This window comes from Bos taurus, chromosome 22 (assembly GCF_002263795.3).
Source record: "Bos taurus isolate L1 Dominette 01449 registration number 42190680 breed Hereford chromosome 22, ARS-UCD2.0, whole genome shotgun sequence".
Taxonomy (NCBI): Eukaryota; Metazoa; Chordata; class Mammalia; order Artiodactyla; family Bovidae; genus Bos; species Bos taurus.
Window position 1 is genome coordinate 13297068 of NC_037349.1, and position 23696 is coordinate 13320763.

The window sequence follows — 23696 nt, forward strand, 5'->3', positions numbered from 1 at the left end:
TGCTGGAGAAGGGATAGGCTACCCACTCCAGTGTTGTGGCCTGGAGAATTCCATGGATTGTATGGTCCATGGACATGTATATTTTGGGCTTCCTGGTGTCTCAGATGGTAAAGCGCCTGCCTGCAATGCAGGAGACCCAGTTTCAAGCCCTGGGTCGGGAAGATCCCTGGAGAAGGAAATGGCAACCCACGCCAGCATTCTTACCTGGAGAATCCCATGATTGGAGGAGCTTGATAGGTTACAGTCCACGGGGTCACAAAGAGTCGGACACAGTTAAGCAACATCACTTTCAGTTTTCATTTTGCTTGTCTGAAAGTAGTTATTTCCCCCTTAAGAATTTTTACTTAGCACATCTGATAGAAACTGCCCAGGTGAGCCACAGACCACACAGGTGAATGGGTGTGTGCCTGGTCATTCACTTAAGTCGTGTCTGACTGTGACCCCATGGACTGTAACCTGCCAGGCTTCTCTGTCCATGGGATTCTCCAAGGCATGAATACTGGAAAGGGTTCCCATACCCTCCTTCAGGGGATCTTACTGACCCAGGGATTGAACCCATGGTGTCTTCTGCCTCTTCTGCATTGCAGTTGGATTCTTTACAGCTGAGCCACCAGGGAAGCCCCAGAGGGATTTGCCGTGACTTCAAATGCCAATTGCAAGGCTCTCGGGCCTCTTGCAGCTGTAACTGGAGTTCACATGACTCCCTCCTTTGTTAATAGAACTAAGGCATGTTGCAGGCTTCCCAGGTGGCTCAGTGTTAATGTGCCTGCCAAGCAGGAGACTATCCCTGGTTCCAGAAGATCTGGAGAAGGAACTCGAACATTTGTTACAGGCCTGTCACAAAAGGTAACTCGGAACAGCCAAATGGAAATGCATGAGTTAAGGTGTGAGGGAAGGGGCACACAACTTACACGCCCTCTCTAGCTTGCTACCCTCCCAGCACCTTTATATTCATCCTGGGAACTGCCTTGCCTTTAGACTTTTTATGAAATTTCATTAGGTAGGCATGTTTGATTAAGTCATTGGCTATTGGTGATTAGTTAGATCCCCAGCCTTTCTGCTCCAGGCAGTTCGGGAGGTGGTGGTGGTGGTGGTGACCAGGTCACCCACGATGGATGACTATGAAGTTGTGGTTCCTCTGCTGAGCAGCCTCCCCCCACCCATCCCCATCTTAAGTTAGGAGACCCTAGCCACCGGTCATCTCAGTCAAAAAGGACAGTCCTACCACTCTGGAGACTCCCCAAGAATTTTAGAAGCTTCTTGTGTCAAGAACTGGACACAAATACCAAATACGTATTTCTTAAGTCATAGTATTACACCCTGTATCTCTGTGATAATTTGCAGTTTATGAATTGACTCAGTTAATCTGTTCAGTTTATGAGTTTGAAACTACTTCCATTCTCAATTAGAAACTGAGGAAGAGTTTAGTAATTTGCCAAGGCCATACAGTGAAGACAATTTGAACCTAGTCAGATCTCAGATTTCATGATTTTAGGTCACAGTCCAGACCATCAGCCACTAAGCAGGGGAGACGGGCTATATTCATTAGGTTAAGTTGCTGCTAGCAAGTGTGGGGCTTCCTTGGTGGCTCAGACGGTAAGAATCCGCCTGCAACGTGGAAAATTGTGTGCTCGATCCTTGGGTTAGGAAGATCCCCTGCAGGAAGGCATGGCAACCCATTCCAGTATTCTTGCCTGGAGAATCCGCATGAACAGAGGAGCCTGGCAGGCTACAGTCCGTGGGGTCGCAAAGAGTTGGACAGGACTGAGCGACTAAGCACACAGCAAGTGTTAGCGCCATAACTTAAAGCATCACAAGTATAATGTGGAATCTCGGTCCTTGACGAAGTGTCAACTTGGCGTAAGCAGCCACAGGTACGAGCTAATGCGCCTGCAGTCATCAGGTATCTGGCTTGGGGGGAACCATGGAGAAAGGCCAGCCTCCGGGCTTCCTAGAGAGGCGCTGAGAGCGCCAGTTGGGAGCGCTTCCGCCTTGGCTACGGTCGGTGCTGGCACTCGCGATCACCAAGCTGCAGGGAATTCCGCGATCCCATTCCCTGGTGGCGCAGTCCTCTTCATCCTGGAGCTCGCCGAGCAGAGGCCTCCGAAGCTCCGCGAGCCTGAGCCCAGCCCTCTGCTGGAGAGGAGCAATCGACCTTTCTGCCCTGAAGGGCCGGCCCGACCTCCTTCCTCTGACTGAGGTACTCAGGGTGGGGACCGGTCACATTTGGAGTCACCTCTTTCCCAGGGTGGAGTGTTCAGATCAGGATGCGGGCTTCCCTTTTTCCCTTTCCTCCCGGGGTCAGAACTCCACTTGCATTTTGTTCTGCAGCCCTTGCAGAGGTCCAGAGGCCTGTATTACTCTATTTTCTCTACAAAAGCTTGTTTGGGATCTTGGCCAACCATGGTCAGGAGAAGCATTCAGTGCAGACTACATAGTAATGCATTCAAAGTGGGCCAGGGATTTTCTTAAAAGTCAAATGTTCTGCAGTCCTTGACTCTTGCTTCAGATTCTTTCTAGGAATTTCTATCCTCATCAGGCAAATTTGTAGAGTGTACAAAGGAGCAGTGGCAGCATGCAGTGAATCCCTAGTGGGGGTGCAATGAACATCCAGAGTGTCCTAAGAGTATCTTTCCTAGGATAGTGGTGAGGAGACTGAGGGAGGAAGAGGTGGTGAGTGTGAGAAACAAGATAGGGTTAGTCTCACTGTGGTTCTTTCTCCTCTTAGCTCTCCAGGTTTTTGCTTTTCCAAACAGGGCAGGGCATGAAGCTAGGGGTCATCAGCCATTCTCCAGACATGGTCCCAGGTGAGCTGAGTGTTTTTCCAGATTTCCACATTCAGAACAGATATGAAAGGGCATTACAGGACATGCCTTGGCCAGTCCTGTGCTTAGCTTTGCATCCATCAAAGAGTATGGCAAAGGAGTGTGTTAGGGGAGTTGATGAGGGAGAGTAGAATAAATTCGGAAGGATCAGGTATGAAAAGAGGGAAGCACCAGCCTAGAAATTCTAGAAAATGAGAATCTACATCCAGGCAGACCGCGAGGACAGTGCACAGATGAACATGTTTGGCCTGACCAGGGGGCTTATTAGAAAGGCAGAACCTCATCTACTGAATCAGAATCTGCATTTGTACAATATCTGGGGAATTAGTGGGCAAGTTAAAATTTGGGGAGCACTAGTCTGTGTGGCAATACACAGAGGAAGGCCACCTCCTGAGATTAAACAGGCATGCCCACAGGAGGAGTTTGCTCTGCAGACCATGGAGTCAGGGTGCAATGAAACCCAAATTGGGAGCATTGGAGGGTGTGGATTGATGAGAGAGGTGAATTCTTGGAGGAGTGCTGAGTTTGGCGCTGAAGCCAGTACCTCTAAGTCCACTGCAAAAACTGCAGCTTAATCTGTGTTAAAAGGCTGTATTCATTGTTGGCACAAATTCATGCAGCATTAAAGGAAGTGTTCCCTCTCAAGTTTTCTTACTGATAGAGGATGATTTCAGTGAATTTCTCTCCAGAGTCCTAGACCATGCAATGAGAAAGCTGGTGTGTCATGTAATGGATGTATTATAAAATGAGAAAGCTCCATCCCAGAAACTTCAGAGCAGTGTATATTTGGTTTATTTTTTTGGACCTTGGACCATCCACTTCTGTTTCAGCACTTAAGCCAACATCAGTTCCATGTTAGGAAACATTTTAATATCTTTGGGGTCAGTCTTTCCTCTCCAGGGGCTTTGCCTAAAGTATGGTAGTCATGGGGGATTATGTTCCACTAAGAAACCCCCCAATTGAGGAATTCCCTGGCAGTCCAGTGGTTAAGACTCGAGGCTTCCACTGCAGTGGGTGTGGGTTTTATCCCTGGTCAGGGAACTAAGATCCTCCATGCTCTGTGGTGTGGCCAAACAAACCCCAAGTGACAGTGGCTTAAACGTGGCTTAAACAGGAAAAAACCTTCTCTCTCACACCAGAGAAGTCTGGGAGAGGCAGTCTAGGGCGAGTGTGATGGCTCCACTATCGTCACACATGCAGGTTCTTTCTGTCTTTCTGCTCCACCATCCTAGCACTGGCTGTCCTGCCCAGGGTTACTTCACAGTCTAAGGCGGCTGCCTGATCTCCAGCATTCATGTACATTCCACCTAGAAGAGGAGATGCTAAAAATGCAAACCTCTCAGCTCTTCTCTTTTAGAAACCTCTTAGAAGTGAGATAGATGGATGGATAGATATATTAATAACTGTCAGTCTTTGCTACAGTCTCTTATGAGAAACACTTGTTATTTGGAATCATCTAGGAAGTTCCCCCAGTCTCATCTGTTGTTGTAATAAGTGCTCAGATTTATATATTATCATGTGCCAGGTGATGTTTGCTTTACACATACTAATTCATTCCATCCTTACAAGATCCTCGTCAGCTTGGGATTGCTAGGATCACAGTTTTTTAGATGAAGAAATTGAGGCACAAAACGTTAAGTGGCTCATCTAAGTTCATACAGCTAATGGCTATAGTGGTGGAATTTGAACCTCGGGAGTGTGACTGTAGAGCTGCGTTCGTCAACCTCAGCACTGTTGCTGTTTCGGGCCAGGTAATCCTTTGCTGTGGGGGACCCTCCTGTGTACTGTAGGATGTTAAGTAACATGCACCCGTGGCCTCTAACCACTAGGTGCCAGTAGCATCACCACCCTCCGGAGGTGGTGGCAACGGAAACCCTCTCCAGACACCACCACATATTCCCTGATGAGCACAATTGCCCCCCACTGAGAACCACAGCTCTAAAGTCTATGCTGTTTGTCATGAATCTGTGCCGCCTCTGAAACCCACTTCCCATGTAGGGGAATCAACAGCCCCATTGATTTTTTTAAATGTATTTGTTTTATTTTTGGCTTTGCTGGGTCTTCGTTGCTGCACACAGGTTTTCCCTAGTTGCAGGGGCAGGGGCTGCTCCCTAGTGGTGTGGGCTTCTCACTGTTGTGGCTTCTCTTGTTGCAGAGCACGGGCTCTAGAGCACAGGCTCAGTAGTTGTGGTGTACGGGGTTAGTTCCACCATGCCATGTGAAATCTTTCTGGACCAGGGCTTGAACCCCAGTCCCCTGTATTAGCCGGCAGATTCTTAACCGCTGGACCACGAGGGAAGTCCCCTGTTAATTTAATAATGGAGAGGGAAGAAGTGTCAGCAAGGGAATGAAGCAGAATGATGAGAGATGGAGCTGGATGTTGAGAATCTGCATGTTGCAGAGAACAAAGAACAAAGGATACATAAGTAATTAGAGAGGTGTGGAGGGTGGAAGCCCTAATGTGAGGGAAGATGGTCAGGACTGTGCTTTCAGCTGCTGACTTTCAAGGAAGTAGAGGCAGAATATTAACATTCAGGGTCAGCAAAGTGTCTGTTCTCCACTGTTCAGTAAGGGAGCCACTAGCTACCTAGGTGCCTATTTAGATTAAAATGAATTAAAATTATAAATCCAGTTCATCAGTCACACTAGCCAACTTTAGATTTCCTGGTCAAGGTGTTATCTGATTTCTTCACTGTATAGTTATTATTTTTTCCCCCTGCAACTGATTAGAAATCTATTGGGAATCATTTAAAATCATGCAGATATCCTGCTTATCAACATTTCCTCCTAGATTTTGCATCTAGCAGTGGTTTTTGTCTAAACGGGTCTTTACAGTGATGGCTACAAGTCCTCTGCTTCTTTTTTGGTGGCTCTTTATTCCAGGACTCGCCCTCCCTGAAGTTCAGGCCCCTCCCTTTGCCTCCGTCCGGGGCTTGAGAAGAAGCCTGTTGTTTCAGGAGCCAGTGACCTTTGAGGACGTGGCCGTGTACTTCACCCAGAACCAATGGGCCAGCCTGGACTCTGCGCAGAGGGCCCTGTACAGGGAGGTGATGCTGGAGAATTACCCAAACATAACTTCCTTGAGTGAGTCCTTCTTCCTAAAACTCAGCTTCTGCCCTTGGGGGCTCCTGGCTTCCTCTATAATGTATGTGGGATCTCTAATACCATCAGAATTGATGCTCCATGAGCTGAGCTCCCTGATCCTCAGTTGCAGGAGTAACTAACTACTGGAGAAAGATCTGGGTTCATTTCAGTTTTAAACAAGACTTCCCTGAAATTCCGTGGCAGTCCAGTGGTTAGGACTCCACACTGCCAAGGGTGTGGGTTCAATCCTTGATTGGGGAACTTAGATCCCACAGGTTGAGCAGTGTGGCCAAAAGAAAAAAAAAAAAACTTCCTTCTTTCCCCTTGGGAATTCTCCTGGGAGGGGCAAAGCCCCTGGGGTCAGAGCACTGAGAAGGTTCCATATTCGTTCCTTCACTCTTTCAGTTCCCTGGAGGAGACTGTGACCCCATCTCCTCTGTGTGAGAGTCTCCTAAGGCCTTCTATACACACTTCCAGTGACAGTGTGGACTTCCTGTGCTTTCAGAGCCAGAATAAGCTTCCTGGGCAAAACAGTTTGAGCCCTCCTTTCATCCCCAGAGTCTCTCCACTCTGGCCTCCCTTCGTCTCCTGGGACGTCATTGCTCTTTCCACCTGGCAAAGCGGAGGGTAGACTGAGAGGGGTCCGAGGAGACTCTCCTCAACTTTCTATTCCTTTTCTGTGTCCTTCAGCAGCATTTCCATTCCCCAAACCAGATCTGATCTTCTGGCTGGAGCGAGGGGAAGAACCAGGGCGCCTGGATCCCTGGACACTGGTCAGGGGAGAGGACCCGAGAGGCACCTGCGGAGGTAAGCAGGAAAACCTGCCATTCTCTTCTCCATAGAGCTTCAGCCCCAAACTGGAAAAGACGAGTCCAGACCTTTCATTTTCTGTCATTCTTCTTTGTAAAGCTAAAGGATTTCAAACCTTTACTAGTGCAGATAGACTTCTGTTGATTAACTTAAGAATATATACAAAACAGAGAACTTGTTTCTGTAAGGACATTTTGTATGTGTTTGTGTGTCTGTGAGAGAGAAACTGTAGCAGAAGAATGGACTTTTTATAAATCCCTAAACACTAAATTGGGAAGTAGCTTTTGAAAGAAACCATATTTATTTTGGGGAGTGTTTTTCTACTTTTGTTAAAAAAAAATGCCGTTGGCAACTTGATAGAGATTGCATAGACTCTATAGATGACTTTCAGCAGTACTGACTTTTGTTTTTTAAGATTTATTTATTTATGGCTGTGCTGGGTCTTCCTTGATGTGTTCAGGTTTTCTCTTTACAATGAGCAGAGGCTCCTCTTCTTGTGGCGCAAGGCTTTTTTGTTGCAGTGGCTTCTCTCGTCGTGGAGCACAGGGTCTGGAGCACAGGCTTAGTCATTGTGGTGTACAGGCTTAGTTGCTCCAAGGCATGTGGGATCTTCCTGGAACAAGGATTGAACCCATGTTCCTGGCATTGGCAGGTGGATTCTTAACCACTGGACTACCAGAGAAGTCCAGTTTTGACATTTGAACAGTATTAATTCTCCCAGTTCACAAACATGGAGTATTTTTCCATTTATTTGTGTCTTCTTTGGTCGTTTTCATCCATGTCTTGTAGTTTTCAGAGTAGAGATCTTTCAGCCCCTTGGTTAAATTTATTCCTAAGTATTTTAGTGTTTTCAATGCTGTTATAAATGAGATCAATTTCTTTATTTCTCAGAAAACTCATTGTTAGTGTATAGAAAGTATTCAGATTTCTATATGTTAATTGTATATCCTGCAGCTTTACTGAATTCACTGATTAGATTTAACTATTCTTTTTGTTGAGTCTGAAGGATTTTCTATATTTTAAATCTTGTTATGTGCAAATAGAACAAATTGTATCTCTTCCTTCCCAATTCTGGTACCTTTTATTTCTTTTCTTTCTTTCTTCTTCTTTTTTTTTTGTCTGTTTGCTTTAGCTAGGATTTTCAGCATTGTGTTAAATTGGAGTGGTGAAAGTGGATGCTCTTGTACCTAATCTTGGAGGAAAAACTTTCAACCTTCCACTCTTGAGTATGATGTTAGCTGTGGGCATTTCATTTATGGCCTTTTTTATGTTGACATATGTTCCTTCCCTGTGGCGGTGGTTTAGTTGCTAAGTCGTGTCCAACTCTTGTGACCCCATGGACAATAGCCTGCCTGGCTCCTCTGTCCATGGGCTTCTCCAGGGTTAGAATACTGGAATGGGTTGCCATTTCCTTCTCCAGGGGATCTTCTCAACTTCAGAATCAAACTAGTAACTCCTGCATTGTAGGCAGATTCTTTACCAACTGAGCTACAAGGGAAGCCCATGTTCCTTCTCTACCTAATTTGTTAAGAGTTTTTATGGTGAATGTTGAATTTTGTCAAGTTCTTTTCCTTTACCTATTGAAAGTGAAAGTCGCTCAGTTGTGTCAACTCTTTGCAACCCCATGGACTGTACAGTCCATGAAATTCTCTAGGCCAGAATACTGGAGTGGGTAGCCTTTCCCTTCTCCAGTGGATCTTCCTGACCCAGGAATCGAACTGGGGTCTCTTGCATTGCAGGCACATTCTTTACCAACTGACCTTTCAGGGTAGCCTTTAACTGTTGAGATGATTGTATGATTCTTTTCTTTCATTCTATTCATGTGAAGTTTCACATCAGTTGATTTGTAGAACACATGTTTATTTATTGGGAATGAGTGGTTTCCTTTTTTGTCTTTTGGGTGAGGGATCTTCGTTCCTCAACCAGGGAGTAGAAGAACCCCTGCCCTGCTGCAGTGGAAGCACAGAGTCATAGCCACTGGGCTGCCAGGGAATTCCCCTTTTTTGAAAGCTAATGAATTGAAGTTAAATGTAAAGAACTATCCACAGATTTGGTGGATAGTCTTTCTCATTTGGTCGCCCCTGTTCTTAAACTCCCTCAATTCCTAATGCTATTCAGAACCTCTGTAAACCAAATGCCCTTTCTTACTCACCCCAGTTCTGTCTTCATCTAGTGCCTTTAGATTGACTCCAACACTTGAGCCCACCTTGATGTAAAAAGCTTTCCCAGGGGCCCACCTGCAGTTGTCAGTGTCTCTCTTTGCCACAGCTGCACATTGTCCATTAGCCTGTCAACAGCTTTGTCCAGTAGCACTTTTCTACAGTGATGGAAATGTTATGTATCTGCACTGTCCAATATGGGAGCCATTAGCCACATGAGCACTTGAGATGTTGGTCATACAACTGAGGAACTGAATTTTTAACTTGGTTCCATTTTAATTAATAGCCACATGTGGTTAATGGCCCTAATCAGACAATGCAACCTAAAACAATTTAAAACACAGCCTCCAGCTGCCTCTTTTAGTTTCTAGATCAGATCAGATCAGATCAGTCGCTCAGTCGTGTCCGACTCTTTGCGACCCCATGAATCGCAGCATGCCAGGCCTCCCTGTCCATCACCAACTCCTGGAGTTCACCCAGACTCACGTCCATCGAGTCAGTGATGCCATCCAGCCATCTCATCCTCTGGCGTCCCCTTCTCCTCCTGCCCCCAGTCCCTCCCAGCATCAGAGTCTTTTCCAATGAGTCAACTCTTCGCATGAGGTGGCCAAAGTACTGGAGTTTCAGCTTTAGCATCATTCCTTCCAAAGAAATCCCAGGGCTGATCTCCTTCAGAATGGACTGGTTGGATCTCCTTGCAGTCAAAGGGACTCCCAAGAGTCTTCTCCAACACCACAGTTCAAAAGCATCAATTCTTCGGTGCTCAGCCTTCTTCACAGTCCAACTCTCACATCTATACATGACCACAGGAAAAACCATATCAAACCCTAGTGTGCGTCAGAATCACTTGCAACGCTTGTTAAACTCAGACTGCTGGACGCCACCTCCAGAAATTCTAGTTTGGTAGACTGGGGTAGGGCCTGGGAATCTGCATTTCTAATGAGTTCCCAGACCATGATGGTCCTGGGACCACACTTTGAAGACCTCTGTTCTTGAGAATCTTGAACTGTGTTTTTAAAATTCTGGGTTGCAACTCCTTAGTGAGTTGTGCTCACCATTTAAAAAGTAGACTAGATTGGGCTAGACTTAAATAAAATAGACCAAACTAGTATAAAATCCGTCATATATTCATCATTCTTATTAAGGGTAGTGTTCTTCAAAACTCTTGTTTCCATGGGATCTAAACGGTGAGTCATGGTCAGAAACACTTGAGAAACACTAAGCCACAAGTTTCATTTGTCAAATCCTTGGTGCCTGGAAAGGCAAACATGGCTTCTCTGTTGTAGCGCCACCAGTAAGAGTGTGGGTCCCCCTTCCCCACCAATGGCCGTCTGCAGTCCTAGAAGGGTCTGAACCAGCCATGTCTTTTTTCCTTCTGAAAGGTTGTTGTTGAATCACGCGAATACACCAGGATTCTTGGCCCCCGGAGGAGAAGAATTCAATCCGGAGCCAGAGACGAGGCTTGATCGCTCAGAGCTTTTGTGTAATAAAGTTTTATTAAAGTATAAAGGAGATAGAGAAAGCTTCTGACATAGGCATCAGAAGGGGGCAGAAAGAGTACCCCCCTGCTAGTCTTTAGCTGGATGTTATATAGTCACTAGCAGTCTGTTAATGAAAGAAAGGAATGTCTTAAAATTCAGAATGGCACCAGGCCCCTCACCCATAAGATGCATTTTGGGATAATCTTGGCACCAAATGGTTTATCCTGGGCCATAAAATGATTAACTTGAATCTTGAAGAAGGGCAGACCACCATACAAATAGTTTCATTTACATAGATTAGGGGAACAATATCCATACTGGTTTGTCAAGTAGGTTCTGGGCCAAGAGGCGGAACCGACTTGGAGACAGAGTTTGGGGTAAAGGCATAGTACATTAGCATAGCTTAAGATGAACATTTCCATAAGAAAAAGGCATTGGTTATTTCTAGGCTCGAGAATAGCTAACCTCAGGCGAAACCGGTGTCATTATGGCAACACAGTATTTTAAGAGAAACCTCCCTTTAAATTTGTATAGAGAAGGAAAAAATATTGCTAGTTTGTTTCTTCCTGCCGCTTAAGAGAGATAAAAATGTCTGACACTTGCAGGCTATTTCCTCCATTTGGAGACCCCTGGCCTTCCTGCCTGTTACCCTCTCACTTCCACAGTTAAGTCTCTCTCCCACTGGACAGCACACAGGTTTTGCAATTACGTTCCTTTTATGAACCCCTCACAACCTGCAGTATTACAAACCGTCCTTTCCCCAGTCAGGCTTGCAATATAAAACATTTCTTTAAACATTACAAAATATTCTAAAGCATTCGGACAGTTTCTTGCCTTCACGGGGGGCCTTGAGATCCACTGTTGCAGACAGCATCTTCCAGCCCTCTGGATGCTGTGTGCTGTGAGAGCTGCTTACCCAGCTCTTTTTGCTCCAGTGTAAAGATCTTCTTCAACCTCAGCTCCATCTGCTTTCTTTTCTTTTGGCCACGCGTTGTGATTTGTGGGATCTTAGTTCTCGACCAGGGATTGAACCCAGGGCCGCAGAAGTGAGAATGCTAAATCCTAACCACTGGATTGCCAGGGAATTCCCTCCCTCTGCTTTTTTAATTGCTTCCCATTCAGCATTTTCTCCACCCTATTCCTGTTTTTTCTTTTTCCATTTGTCTCCATTAATAGTTTTTGCTGTCTGTACTGATTTTGTTGTCCTAATGGCATTGCTTGCTTTCTTTACCTCCAATATTTTTACTTTTCCCTCAGGGTATCATCAGGAGGCTATGTCTCTCTCCAGAAGTACACATGTCCTGGTCATGGCATTAATAGTACTGCTTAATCCCTTTCTCCTTTCAGCATAACTAGGTGACTGTTATGTTTTCTTTTCTTTTTTTGAATACCTTTATCATTATATAATACCCTTTTTTTTGTTACAGTCTTTGTTTTAAACTGTATTGTGTCTGGTATGAGTATTGCTACTCCAGCTTTCTTTTTATTTCCATTTCCATGGAATATCTTTTTCCATCCCTTCACTTTCAGTGTTTGTGTGTCTTTATTACTTATTTAGAATTTTTATTTCATATTAGAATACAGTTGATTAACAGTGTTGTGTTTCAGATGTACAGCAGAGTGATTCAGTGATATCATGTTATGTTTTCATCATGCTAGGTGGTAAAACAAGACTGAGAATGGAAGGCAGACTGCAGAGCTGAGGATTTCAAAGGGACCAGAGTCTCACAAGTTGATAACGGAGGTGCTGCTGGTGGATGTTCCCAGGCACCCTCTCTTTGAGAACAGCTTAGAGAAGCTGCAGCTGTATGACCCAGGGAAGAAAAAACACTCAAAGAACGGCGATTTCACAGATTTGCCAGTCCAGGATCATCCATCCTCCACTGTTGAAAGAGAAGAGATAGCCAGACAATTGCAAGGAAGCCGTGGTGTCTGCATGCATCTCATTACTAAGCAGGGCCTCCCTAGAGAACAGGTATTTTATAATTGTGGTGAGTGTGGCAGATATTTCAACCAACATTCAGACCTTCACCAGCATCAGAGAATTCACATGGACAAGAAGCCCTACAAATGCAAAGAACGTGGCAAAGCCTTCAGATATAACTCAAAACTGTCACGGCACCAGAAGATCCACATTGGGGAGAAACCGTACTCTTGCCAGGAATGTGGACAAGCTTTCAATCAAAACTCGCACCTCCTTCAGCATCAGAAACTCCACGGGGGAGAGAAGCCCTACGAATGTAAGGACTGTGGGAAAACCTTCAGCTACAACTCAAAACTTATCTGGCATCAGCGAATCCACACTGGGGAGAAACCCTTTAAGTGTAAGGAATGTGGGAAGGCCTTTAAGTGTAACTATGACCGTGTCATCCATGAGCGAATTCACACTGGGGAGAAGCCGTACGAATGTAAGGAGTGTGGGAAAAGCTTCAGTTCAAATTCAGTCCTGATTCAGCATCAGAGGATCCACACTGGAGAGAAACCTTACAAATGTAAGGAGTGCAGCAAGGCTTTCCACCGGAGTTCACTGTTTCTCCAGCACCAGAGGTTCCACACTGGGGAAAAGCTCTATAAATGTAACGAATGTTGGAAAACTTTCAGTTGTAGCTCACGCTTTATAGTACATCAGAGGATCCACACTGGGGAGAAACCTTATGAATGCCAGGAGTGTGGGAAGGCGTTCAATCAGAAAATCACCCTGGTTCAGCATCAGCGAGTTCACACTGGGGAGAAACCTTATGAGTGTAAAGTGTGTGGGAAATCCTTCAGATGGAGCACAAGTTTCATTCACCATCAGAAACTGCACACCAGGAAGAAACCCGACCGAGTTACAAGGCCATCCCCAGTGAAGCCCTGCCGCCCCACTTCAGTCCTATCCCCTCTGTCTCCCCAACATGCGCGACCTGCCCCAGCCACGCCAGGGGCGCCCCTGTCTTGTCCACGGGCACCGCTGCTTCCTCCTTCTGTGCCTCTCTTCCTGCTGCTCCCCTCATCGGAAATGGCCATGTCTTCACCTGTCCAAGTTGTGCATTTCTTTCAGAATCATGCTTCTCCTTGGAAGTCAACTACTCATAGCCTGAACCCTTTACCTCATTCCCTGTGAGCTCCTGCATGTCCCCAACTCTGTCATCCCTAGAGTGGCAGACTCTTCTGGGCTTCTGCTCATGTCTTTAAAGATACTCTTCTGGTCTCCTATAAGTAAGTCATTATTGTTTTCCCAGCTCCACTTAAGTTCTAATACTTAAGGACCAAGTTTGATTCCCCTCTTCTGTCCCCTGGTAGGGCTTCCCTGGTGGCTCAAATGATGAAGAATCTGCCTGCAGTGCAGGATACCTGAGTTCAATCCCTGGGTCGGGAACATTCCCTGGAGAAGGGAATGGCTACCCACTCTAGTATTCTTGCCTGGATAATTCCATGGCCAGAGGACTCTAGTGGCCTACAGTCCATCAGTTCAGTTCAGTTGCTCAGTCGTGTCCAGCTATTTGCAACCCTGTGGACTGAAGCACGCCAGGCTTCCCTGTCCATCTCCAACTCCCAGAGCTTACTGAAACCCATGTCCATTGAGCCAGTGATGCCATCCAACCATTTCATCCTCTGTCATCCCCTTCTCCTCCCGCCTTCAATATTTTCCAACATCAGGGTCTTTTCTAGTGAGTCAGTTCTTCACATCAGGTAGCCAAAGTATTGGAGTTTCAGCTTCAGCATCAGTCCTTCCAATAAATATTCAGGACTGATTTCCTTTAGGATGGACTGGTTGGATCTCCTTGCTGCCCAAGGGACTCTCAAGAGTCTTCTCCAACACCACAGTTCAAAAGCATCAATTCTTTTTTTTTTTAATATAAATTTATTTATTTTAATTGGAGGCTAATTACTTTACAATATTGTATTGCTTTTGCCATACATTGACATGAATCCGCCACTGGTGTACATGTGTTCCCCATCCTGAACCCCTCTCCCACCTTCCTCCCCATCGCATCCCTCTGGGTCATCCCAGTGCGCCAGCCCTGAGCAACCTGTGTCATGCATCGAACCTGGACTGGCGATTCATTTCACATATGATAATATACATGTTTCAATGCCATTCTCCCAAACCACCCCACCCTCGCCCTCTCCCATAGAGTCCAAATTACTGTTCTATACATCTGTGTCTCTTTTGCTGTCTCGCATACAGGGTCATTGTTACCATCTTTCTAAATTCCATATATATGTGTTAGAATACTGTATTGGTGTTTTTCTTTCTGGCTTACTTCACTCTGTACAATAGGCTGCAGTTTCATCCACCTCATTAGAACTGATTCAAATGTATTCTTTTTAATGGCTGAGTAATATTCCATTGTGTATATGTACCACAGCTTTCTTATCCATTCGTCTGCTGATGGACATCTAGGTTGCTTCCATGTCCTGGCTATTATAAACAGTGCTGCGATGAACATTGGGGTACACATGTCTCTTTCAATTCTGGTTTCGTTGGTGTGTTTGCCCTGTAGTGGGATTGCTGGGTCATATGGCAGTTCTATTTCGTTTTTTAAGGAATCTCCACACTGTTCTCCATAGTGGCTGTACTGGTTTGCATTCCCACCAATAGTGTAAGAGGGTTCCCTTTTCTCCACACCCTCTCCAGCATTTATTGCTTGTAGACTTTTGGATCACCGCCATTCTGACTGGTGTGAAATGGTACCTCATTATGGTTTTGATTTGCATTTCCCTGATAATGAGTGATGTTGAGCATCTTTTCATGTGTTTGTTAGCCATCTGTATGTCTTCTTTGGAGAAATGTCTGTTTAGTTCTTTGGCCCATTTTTTGATTGGGTCGTTTATTTTTCTGGAATTGAGCTGGAGGAGTTGCTTGTATATTTTTGAGATTAATTCTTTGTCAGTTGCTTCATTTGCTATTATTTTCTCCCATTCTGAAGGCTATCTTTTCACCTTGCTTATAGTTTCCTTTGTTGTGCAAAAATTTTTAATTTTGATTAGGCCCCATTTGTTTATTTTTCAAAAGCATCAATTCTTATGCACTCAGCTTTCTTTATGGTCCAACTCTTATGTGCATACATGACTACTGAAAAAATTATAGCTTTGACTAGACAGACAATTGTTGGCAAAGTAATGTTTCTGCTTTTTAATATGCTGTCTAGGTTTGTCATAGCTTTTCTTCCAAAGAGCAAGTGTCTTTTAATTTCATGGCTGCAGTCACCATCTGCAGTGATATTGGAGCCCAAAAAAATAAAGTCTCTCACTGTTGTCTTCGTATCTGAGGTTATTGATATTTCTCCTGGCAATCTTGATTCCAGCTTATGCTTCATCCAGTCCAACATTCCTCACAATGTACTCTGCATATAAGTTAAATAAGCAGGGTGACAATATACTGCCTTGACATACTCCTTTCCCGATTTGAACCAGTCTGTTGTTCCATGTCCAGTTCTAACTGTTACTTCTTTACCTGCATAGATTTCTCAGGAGGAAGGTCAGGTGGTCTGGTATTCCCATCTCTTTAAAAATTTTCCACAGTTTCTTGTGATCCACACAGTCAAAGGCTTTGGCATAATCAATAAAGTAGATGTTTTTCTGTAATTCTCTTGCTTTTTCAATGATCCAACAGATGTTGGCAATTTGATCTCCAGTTCTTCTGCCTTTTCTAAATCCAACTTGAACATCTGGAAGTTCTTGGTTCACATGCTGTTGAAGCCTAGCTAGGAGCATTTTGAGCATTACTTTGGTAGCATGTGAGATGAGTGCACTTGTGTGGTAGTTTGAAAATTCTTTGGCATTGCCTTTCTTTAGGATTGGAATAAAAACTGACCTTTTCCAGTCCTGTGGTCACTGCTGCATTTTCCAAATTTACTGGCATATTGAGTGCAGCACTTTCACAGCATTGTCATTTACGATTTGAAATAGCTCAATTGGAATTTCATCACCTCCATTAGCTTTGTTTGTAGTGATGCTTTCTAAGGCCCACTTGACTTCACATTCCAAAATGTCTGGCTCTAGGTGAGTGATCACACCATCGTGATTGGGTCATGAAGATCTTTTTTGTATAGTTCTTCTGTGTATTCTTGCTACCTCTTAATATCTTCTGCTTCTCTTAGGTTCATCCCATTTCTGTCCTTTATTGTGCCCATCTTTGCATGAAATGTTCCCTTGGTATCTGTAATTTTCTTGAACAGACCTCTAGTCTTTCCCATTCTACTGTTTTCCTTTATTTCTTTGCATTGATCCCTGAGGAAGGCTTTCTTATCTCTCCTTGCTATTCTTTGGAACTCTGCATTCAAATGGACACATCTTTCCTTTTCTCCTTGCCTTTGACATCTCTTCTTTTCTCAGCTATTTGTAAGACCTCCTCAGACAACCATTTTGCCTTTTTGCATTTCTTTTTCTTGGGTATGGTCTTGATCACTGCCTCCTATACAATGTCACAAACCTCCATCCATAGTTCTTAAGGCATTCTGTCTATCAGATCTAATCCCTTGAATCTGTTTGTCATTTCCACTGTATAATCATAAGGTATTTGCTTTAGGTCATACCTGAATGGTCTAGTGGCTTTCCCTCTTTCTTCAATTTTAAGTCTGAATTTGGCAATATGGAGTTCATGATCTGAGCCATAGTTAGCTCCTGGTCTTGTTTTTGCTGACTGTAAAGAGCTTCTCCATTTTTGGCTGCAAAGAGTATAATCCACCTGATTTTGGTATTGACCATCTGCTGATGTCCATGTATAGATTCTTGGGGTTGCACAAAGAGTTGGACACGACTGAGCAAGTAACAGCTTCACTTTCCCCTGGTACGAAATGGTAGTGTTTGTTCCTTTTTCTTTTTCTTTTTTTGACTGCACCATGGTGCTTGCTGGATCTCAGTTCCCTGACCAGGGACTGAACACAGGCCAAGGTAGTAAAAGCCTAGAATCATAACCATTGGGCCACCCGGGAACTCCCAGTAGTATTTGTTCCTTTTTTTTTTTTTTTTGGCTGCTTCGAGTCTTTGTTGCAGCATATGAACTCTCAGTTGCAGCATGTGAGATCTAGCTCCCTTACCAAGGATTGAACCTGGGCCTTCTGCGTTGGGAGCACAGAGTCTTAGCCACTGGACCACCAGGGAGGTTCCAGTATTTGTTCTTTATCATGCCCAGTTTTGGCCTACCGTCAGTCCACTTCTGCCTTCTAATACTAGAGTTGGAAGAGTTCATAGAACATTTTGGGTTTTGGGAGGATGGCATTACAACTGAGAAGGGCTATTGTAATTCACCAAGTAGAGGAAATGCAGTCTGTGGGAGGAAGTAACCATAAAAACTATCCAGAATTTCAGGAGGGCCCTTTGGTGGGGCCAGTAGCAAAGTTCACTGTGGAGCATCTAGCCTTGGATTTCTATTACCTTGATAATGACCATTATCAGGATCTTGTGTAACCAAGCTATAGAGCAGGAAAATAATCAGTGACAAGAATATGATTGAAAAAGGATGTGGTTTTTCTGTTTGGGTTTCTTTGCTACTCCCATCCATGCCACTATTTAACTTTAGTGCCTATTCAAGTATGTAGGTACAAAAGTGACTTGTGCCATTGAGGGCAGGCCTCTGGGTGTGTCTCTAAATTAGACACGGGGTGATCTTGTTGGCATCACACTGGGAAACACCGGAGGGAAGAGAAACCCAGCTGTGACTTGCTGCTGCTCCTGTCTTAGAGGAGAGCCTGCTCCTGGTCAGTTACCATGCCTGCCCTCACATGTTCACATCTGCTCCACGGCCCCTATCAGTCGTTTGTGAGGGGTGGTACTTTTTATATTTAATTTGATTATTGTTATTGTCATCTTATGTTTTGGCCAAGCTGGGCACCATATGGGATCTTAGTTTCCCGACCAGTGATTGAACCTGAGCCTCCTTCATTGGCAGTGCAGAGACTTAACCACTGGACCACCAGGGAAGTCCTGGAGGTGGGGTGCTTTTGAATTAATTTTCTAATTAACGATTTTGATAACACAAGAGTTTAAAGGATGCTGATCTGACCAGATGTTATGATCTCACTGGCTTGATCACACTTTTCACCCAGTGGTTAGATGCCCTGTCCTTTCTCAGAATGACAGCTTCAGACAGTGTAGTGACATAGAAGTTACTTTTAAATAATTAGATGGGGATGGATACTAAGAAAATGATATGTACGTTGGGCATAAAGATTGGGTTTGGATTTTGGTTAGGTTTATTGAGATATACTTTATAGACAGTTACTCCATCCTTTTAAATATACAGTTTGGCGAGTTTTGACAAATGAATATAGTTATATAATTGAGACATAGAAAATTTTTATTAGCCCCCAAAATTCCCTCAGCATAGGGAGAAATTTAAAAGATTGGTAGGGTGTTAAGGATTTTTTCCTTTATTCTCATTTCTTGATAAGGTTTATGTAATACAAGAGACTGCTGCTGCTGCTGCTGCTGCTGCTGCTAAGTCACTTCAGTCATGTCCGACTCTGTGCGACCCCATAGACGGCAGCCCACCAGGCTCCCCCATCCCTGGGATTCTCCAGGCAAGAACACTGGAGTGGGTTGCCATTTCCTTCTCCAATGCATGAAAGTGAAAAGTGAAAGTGAAGTTGCTCAGTTGTGTCCGACTCCCAGTGACCCCATGGACTGCAGCCTACCAGGCTCCTCCATCCATGGGATTTTCCAGGCAAGAGTACTGGAGTGGGGTGCCATTGCCTTCTCCGATACAAGAGACTAACAGGCACAAATCAAACTTATTTACCCAACTGTGGTCAGAGCTTCCACAGTATGCAAAGATGCCTTATCCAGAATCATTGTAAAGAAAAAGTCAAAATGTAGGGGAAATGACAGTAACTATGGTTTCATTATCATATTTCTGACACATGTGTTGCAGAAATCAGTACTCAAGAAACCAGGCACCACACTTGGAGAGTTGGAGAACTCAGGGTTATTATTCCCGCGGGCCCACGGGAGTTAACACTCCGAGCTCTGAGCCCCGAACAAAGTGGTTACAGAGATATTATAGACAGACTATAGTGGGCAACACTAGCTGTTAATAGGCTGGTTTAAACTAAGGGGTTTTGCACACGGGAATAGCAGTCAAGATGGGGAGGGGGGTGCCTCACCTTTACATGGACAGGCATGATTAAGCAGCTGTGCAGGGGCTGGGCATTTGCAAAGAGCAGGACAAGGATGAGAGTTAAGCTCCAGTTCCTAGTATTGTAAGTCCCCACTTTCTGAGACTACGTGACCTACGTGATCCAGATTTTGCAAGGAGCAAGCTGAGTTATAGAGGTGCGAAGGAGCAGGAGGTTATGTAAAATTTTAACTTTTTCTCTTCACATGCACACCTATAGAGATGTGTGTGTGTGTTGGAAATAATATATATTTATATGTAATATGTGTATGTGTGTGTGTATATATGTATATAAATTTTGTCCTATTTACTTCCCCAAAACACCGTTTAACAAGAAGGGGCTCAAGGCACCTGAGAGGATTATAACGAGGAAGGGCGGGACTAAGGACTCTTGCAGAAAAGAGGAACTTCTAAACAGATTATACCAAGAGAGGAAAGCAAGAAGTGTAGATGAAGTAAACAGATCTCCTCTGGGCTGGAAGTGGCTTTTGAGTCTTCCCAGCCAAGAGAGTTATCATTTTCTGACTTTTGGTAACTTCTGTTTTCCCATTTAGTTCTTCCTTTACTCATTAATTCAACAGGCATTTAGGGTTTCCCCCTGTTGTTAATTGAACATTATTAATCAGTCTCCACAGCACCTACTAGGTGAAGGGTGAGTAATGGGCCATTCTTTCTAACTCAGGGCTCAGGGTTGTCAGGTGTCTGGCACTTCATTAGATGTTCTGGAGTTTTTTTGAAAAGGGCCATAATGTAGCTCACAGAAAGGATAGATGTGTAAAAATAAACTTACACATAGTGTTCTTTCACAACTTTCTACTTTTTTTCTGAAAGTGAAATAACAGTATAACCAGTTGACCTCCCCCACCCCTGCCGATTTGCTTGAGGACTGCCTGCTTCCCTCCAGAAAGGTATGTGGGTGTCATTTTACCTGAGTTCAGTTCTGAGACATTTGCATTGACTGATGACTTGCTAAATATATTATTTAGGATCTGTTTAAGAATAGCAGAGACCCACTTGAATTAACTCAGATATACTTAATTTATTATGACTCCTGTGTGTATCCTGGCACCCAAGGGTGAGGTTACAGCAGAGGGGTCTGGAGGCTAGAAACCCAGTCAGAACTTCATGCAACACTCAGGCTCAGTCTAAGCAGGCTTTGCACCTTCCACCTCTTCTCCCCTCTTTGAATTCCTGTTTTCTTCATCTCCAGGCACCGGGCAGAATTTGCTACAGGTCCCACGTTTACAACTCCATTCTAGGGACCAACCCAAGCATAATCTCCCAGGCTTGAGTCCATATTCTTAGGAAAAACAATCTGAATTGTCCAGTTTAAGTGCTTACTTCTGGCCTGCTCTCCTCTGAGGGTAGGGTGGTTCACACAATGCAATGAGCTTCTGGGGCCCCGCCCTGTGGAAAGGGAGCAAGTACCCAAAAGATATCTGTGGCCGACTTCTTTGATGGCTATCTGTTTTTTTTTTCTTCTTTTGCTGTGCCACACAACTTGTGGGATCTTAGTTCCAACCAGGGATTGAACCCAGGCCTGGGAAAGCATGGACTCCTAACCACTGGACCACCAGGAATTCCCTACAATCTTCCTGTCATTCCTGTAGTCCATGTCTCCTTGCAACAAAGATAACTTTAGGGAAGCTTTGGGCAATTTATCTTTGACAATCTTCCACCAGATACACTGACTATCCTCCATTAACATTTCCTGGCTCATAGTGAGCTCAGTCTGTGCATTCAGATTCTCCTTTTTGATGGCTTGTGGCTGACCAGGATTGGGGTAGATTTGCTGGTGGGCTTTTGTGAAGTGACTTCCCTTATGGCTTAGCTGGTAAAGAATCTGTCCGCAAGGCGGGAGACCTGGGTTTGATCCCTGGGTTGGGAAGATCCCCTGGAGAAGGGAAAGGCTACCCACTCCAGTATTCTGGCCTGGAGAATTCCATGGACTGTATAGTTCATGGGGTTGCAAAGAGTCAGACATGACTGAGCGACTTTCACTTATGTGAAGTGGGGATATGCCGCCAATGATTTCTTCTGTGCTCTATGTTCGGGGTAAACAGGTACTTCTGGTCATGGACTGAGGGAGGCTCTGTGGCTCTTGGATCTTTTTCTTTGGGATGTATGTGTGTAATTAACTCAGCAGTGGCAAGGCTGACTCTCTAGTTATAGCTCTCCATCTTGTTCATTTCTGTTTATAGTTCTCCTGCTTTTCCTTCTCTTTTCACAGTCATTCCAGTGTGGAAGCTGGGTTGCTGATAAGAACAAATAGTGGCATGATTTCTCCCCTACAGCAGCTTCCACTGCCTTGCCTCTGAAAAGAATAGGCCTCTGGGAGAGTATTTCCGGTGAGTAACATTCGTCTGGTAGAGATTTACAGGAACATCTTTACCTGATCATGACCTGCCCTCTAGAACAAAGGATTTGACATCAAGAAGTCTGCAGCAACTAACCACACCCCTCCCTTAACCTTTCCTATAAAAGGGCTTTGCTGAGAACTTTTGGGGAGCTTGGGGTTTTTAAGGCATGGGCCACCCATCTCCTTGCTTGGCTGTGCAATAAACCTTTCTCTGTTCCAGACTCTGAGATTTTGGTATTGTTTGGCCTTACAATGCGCTGGGCACATGGACTTGTGGTTCCCTAACATTTATAGGTGAAGGTTCAAAAGCCTAGCCAAGAAAGGGCTTACAGGAGCCTGGCTAGAGTTTGGTCAAGGACAGAATCTTTATCAATGGTTATGGTCACTGGACACTGATAGGGCCCACATGGCACCTCATTGTTAAGATGGCTCATTATGTTGAGCTCAAAAACAAAGAATAAAATCCCAGTGATCCTTGAGACTAAGCAAATTGCCCAAACGACATTCTGTTTTCTCACTGGCGCCTACCTTCTCAAAGCTACGAGACCACCAGATTCCAGACCTCCTGCTACGTGACCACAGGACTCAACTACAGGCTAAAAATTAACCATCCCTTCAGAGAATTTTTCATTGGTGGGGTATAAGAAAGACCCTGTAAGAAAGGGAGGACGCTGGTTCTCCTTAAGGGCCAGTCACCCTCCCATTTCCCTCTAATAAATTTCCCTTTTCTTGCCTGATTGCCCGATTTGCTCTCTTTTTCTTTGCACTCGCCTTTACTGACACATTCAGTAAAAATAACTTTCTACTCCAACCCAAGCAGTCACTGAGGCTAGGACCCTCCTTTAGCCGAGACTCAGTTCTGGATAATGGAGTGTTGTAGTAAATTTTTAGAAGCCTTGTGCCCTGCCAGTAAGTGGACAGAGCAGTTAAAACTCCATGGGTGAGGCGCAGGCTGCCATGGAGTCGTAGAACAGTCATTGTTCTAAGAGTTAGGGGAGTCCAGGGATGGTGGTGAGAGATGTGAAGGGGAGTAATGCTCACATGGACTGCAAGAGAGGGGCGGTTTCACTCAGAGCTCTTTTCTCCTTAGATCTGAGACTCTTCCTTTTCTCAAATCTGAGAGCCGTGCAGAAAGCCAGGGGACCATGGCCTTGCTTCAGAAGGCATGCTCAGAGGGCATCTGGCTTCCTGACAGCTTTTCTTAAATTAGCGTTTGGAGAAGTAGGTGCCAGACTCAGGCCTGCCTTTGACAAGCAGTTATGGCAGGTGCGGATGAGTGTCCACCCAGGTGGGGTTGTGTTTGGGGAAATGTGGTTTAAAATGAGATGAGATTATCCCAGTGGCAGATACCTTTGTCTGCAGTTCAGTTGCTCAGTTGTGTCTGACTCTTTGTGACCCCATGGACTGCAGCATGCCAGGCTTCCCTTGTCCATCTCCAGCTCCCGGAGCCTGCTCAAACTCATGTCCATTGAGTCGGTGATGCCATCCAGCCATCTCATCCTCTGTCATCCCCTTCTCCTCCTGCCTTCAATCTTTCCCAGCATCAGGGTCTTTTCAAATGAGTCACTTCTTTGCATCAGGTGGCCAAAATATTGGAGTTTCAGCTTCAGCATCAGTCCTTCCAATGAATATTCAGGACTGATTTCCTTTAGGATTGACTGGTTGGATCTCCTTGCTGCCCAAGGGACTCTCAAGAGTCTTCTCCAACACCCCTATTCAAAAGCATCAGTTCTTCAGTGCTAAGCTTTCTTTATGGTCCAACTCTCATCCATACATGACTACTGGAAAAACCATAGCTTTGACAAAATGGACTTCTTTTGGCACAATAATGTCTATGCTTTTTAATATGCTGTCTAGGTTTGTTACAGCTTTTCTTCC

The 23696-nt window shown here is 44.7% G+C and overlaps 1 protein-coding gene across 1 annotated transcript; it reads left to right on the forward strand.

Annotated features, from left to right (window-relative positions):
- Positions 1 to 2797: 2797 nt before the first annotated feature.
- On the forward strand, positions 2798 to 22555 carry ZNF619 (zinc finger protein 619). The gene is given in 4 exon segments (XM_059880184.1): positions 2798 to 2807; positions 5709 to 5909; positions 6600 to 6720; positions 12019 to 22555. Coding segments are annotated over 4 exon segments (1776 nt in total). The 3' UTR covers positions 13463 to 22555.
- The last annotated feature ends 1141 nt before the right edge of the window (positions 22556 to 23696 follow it).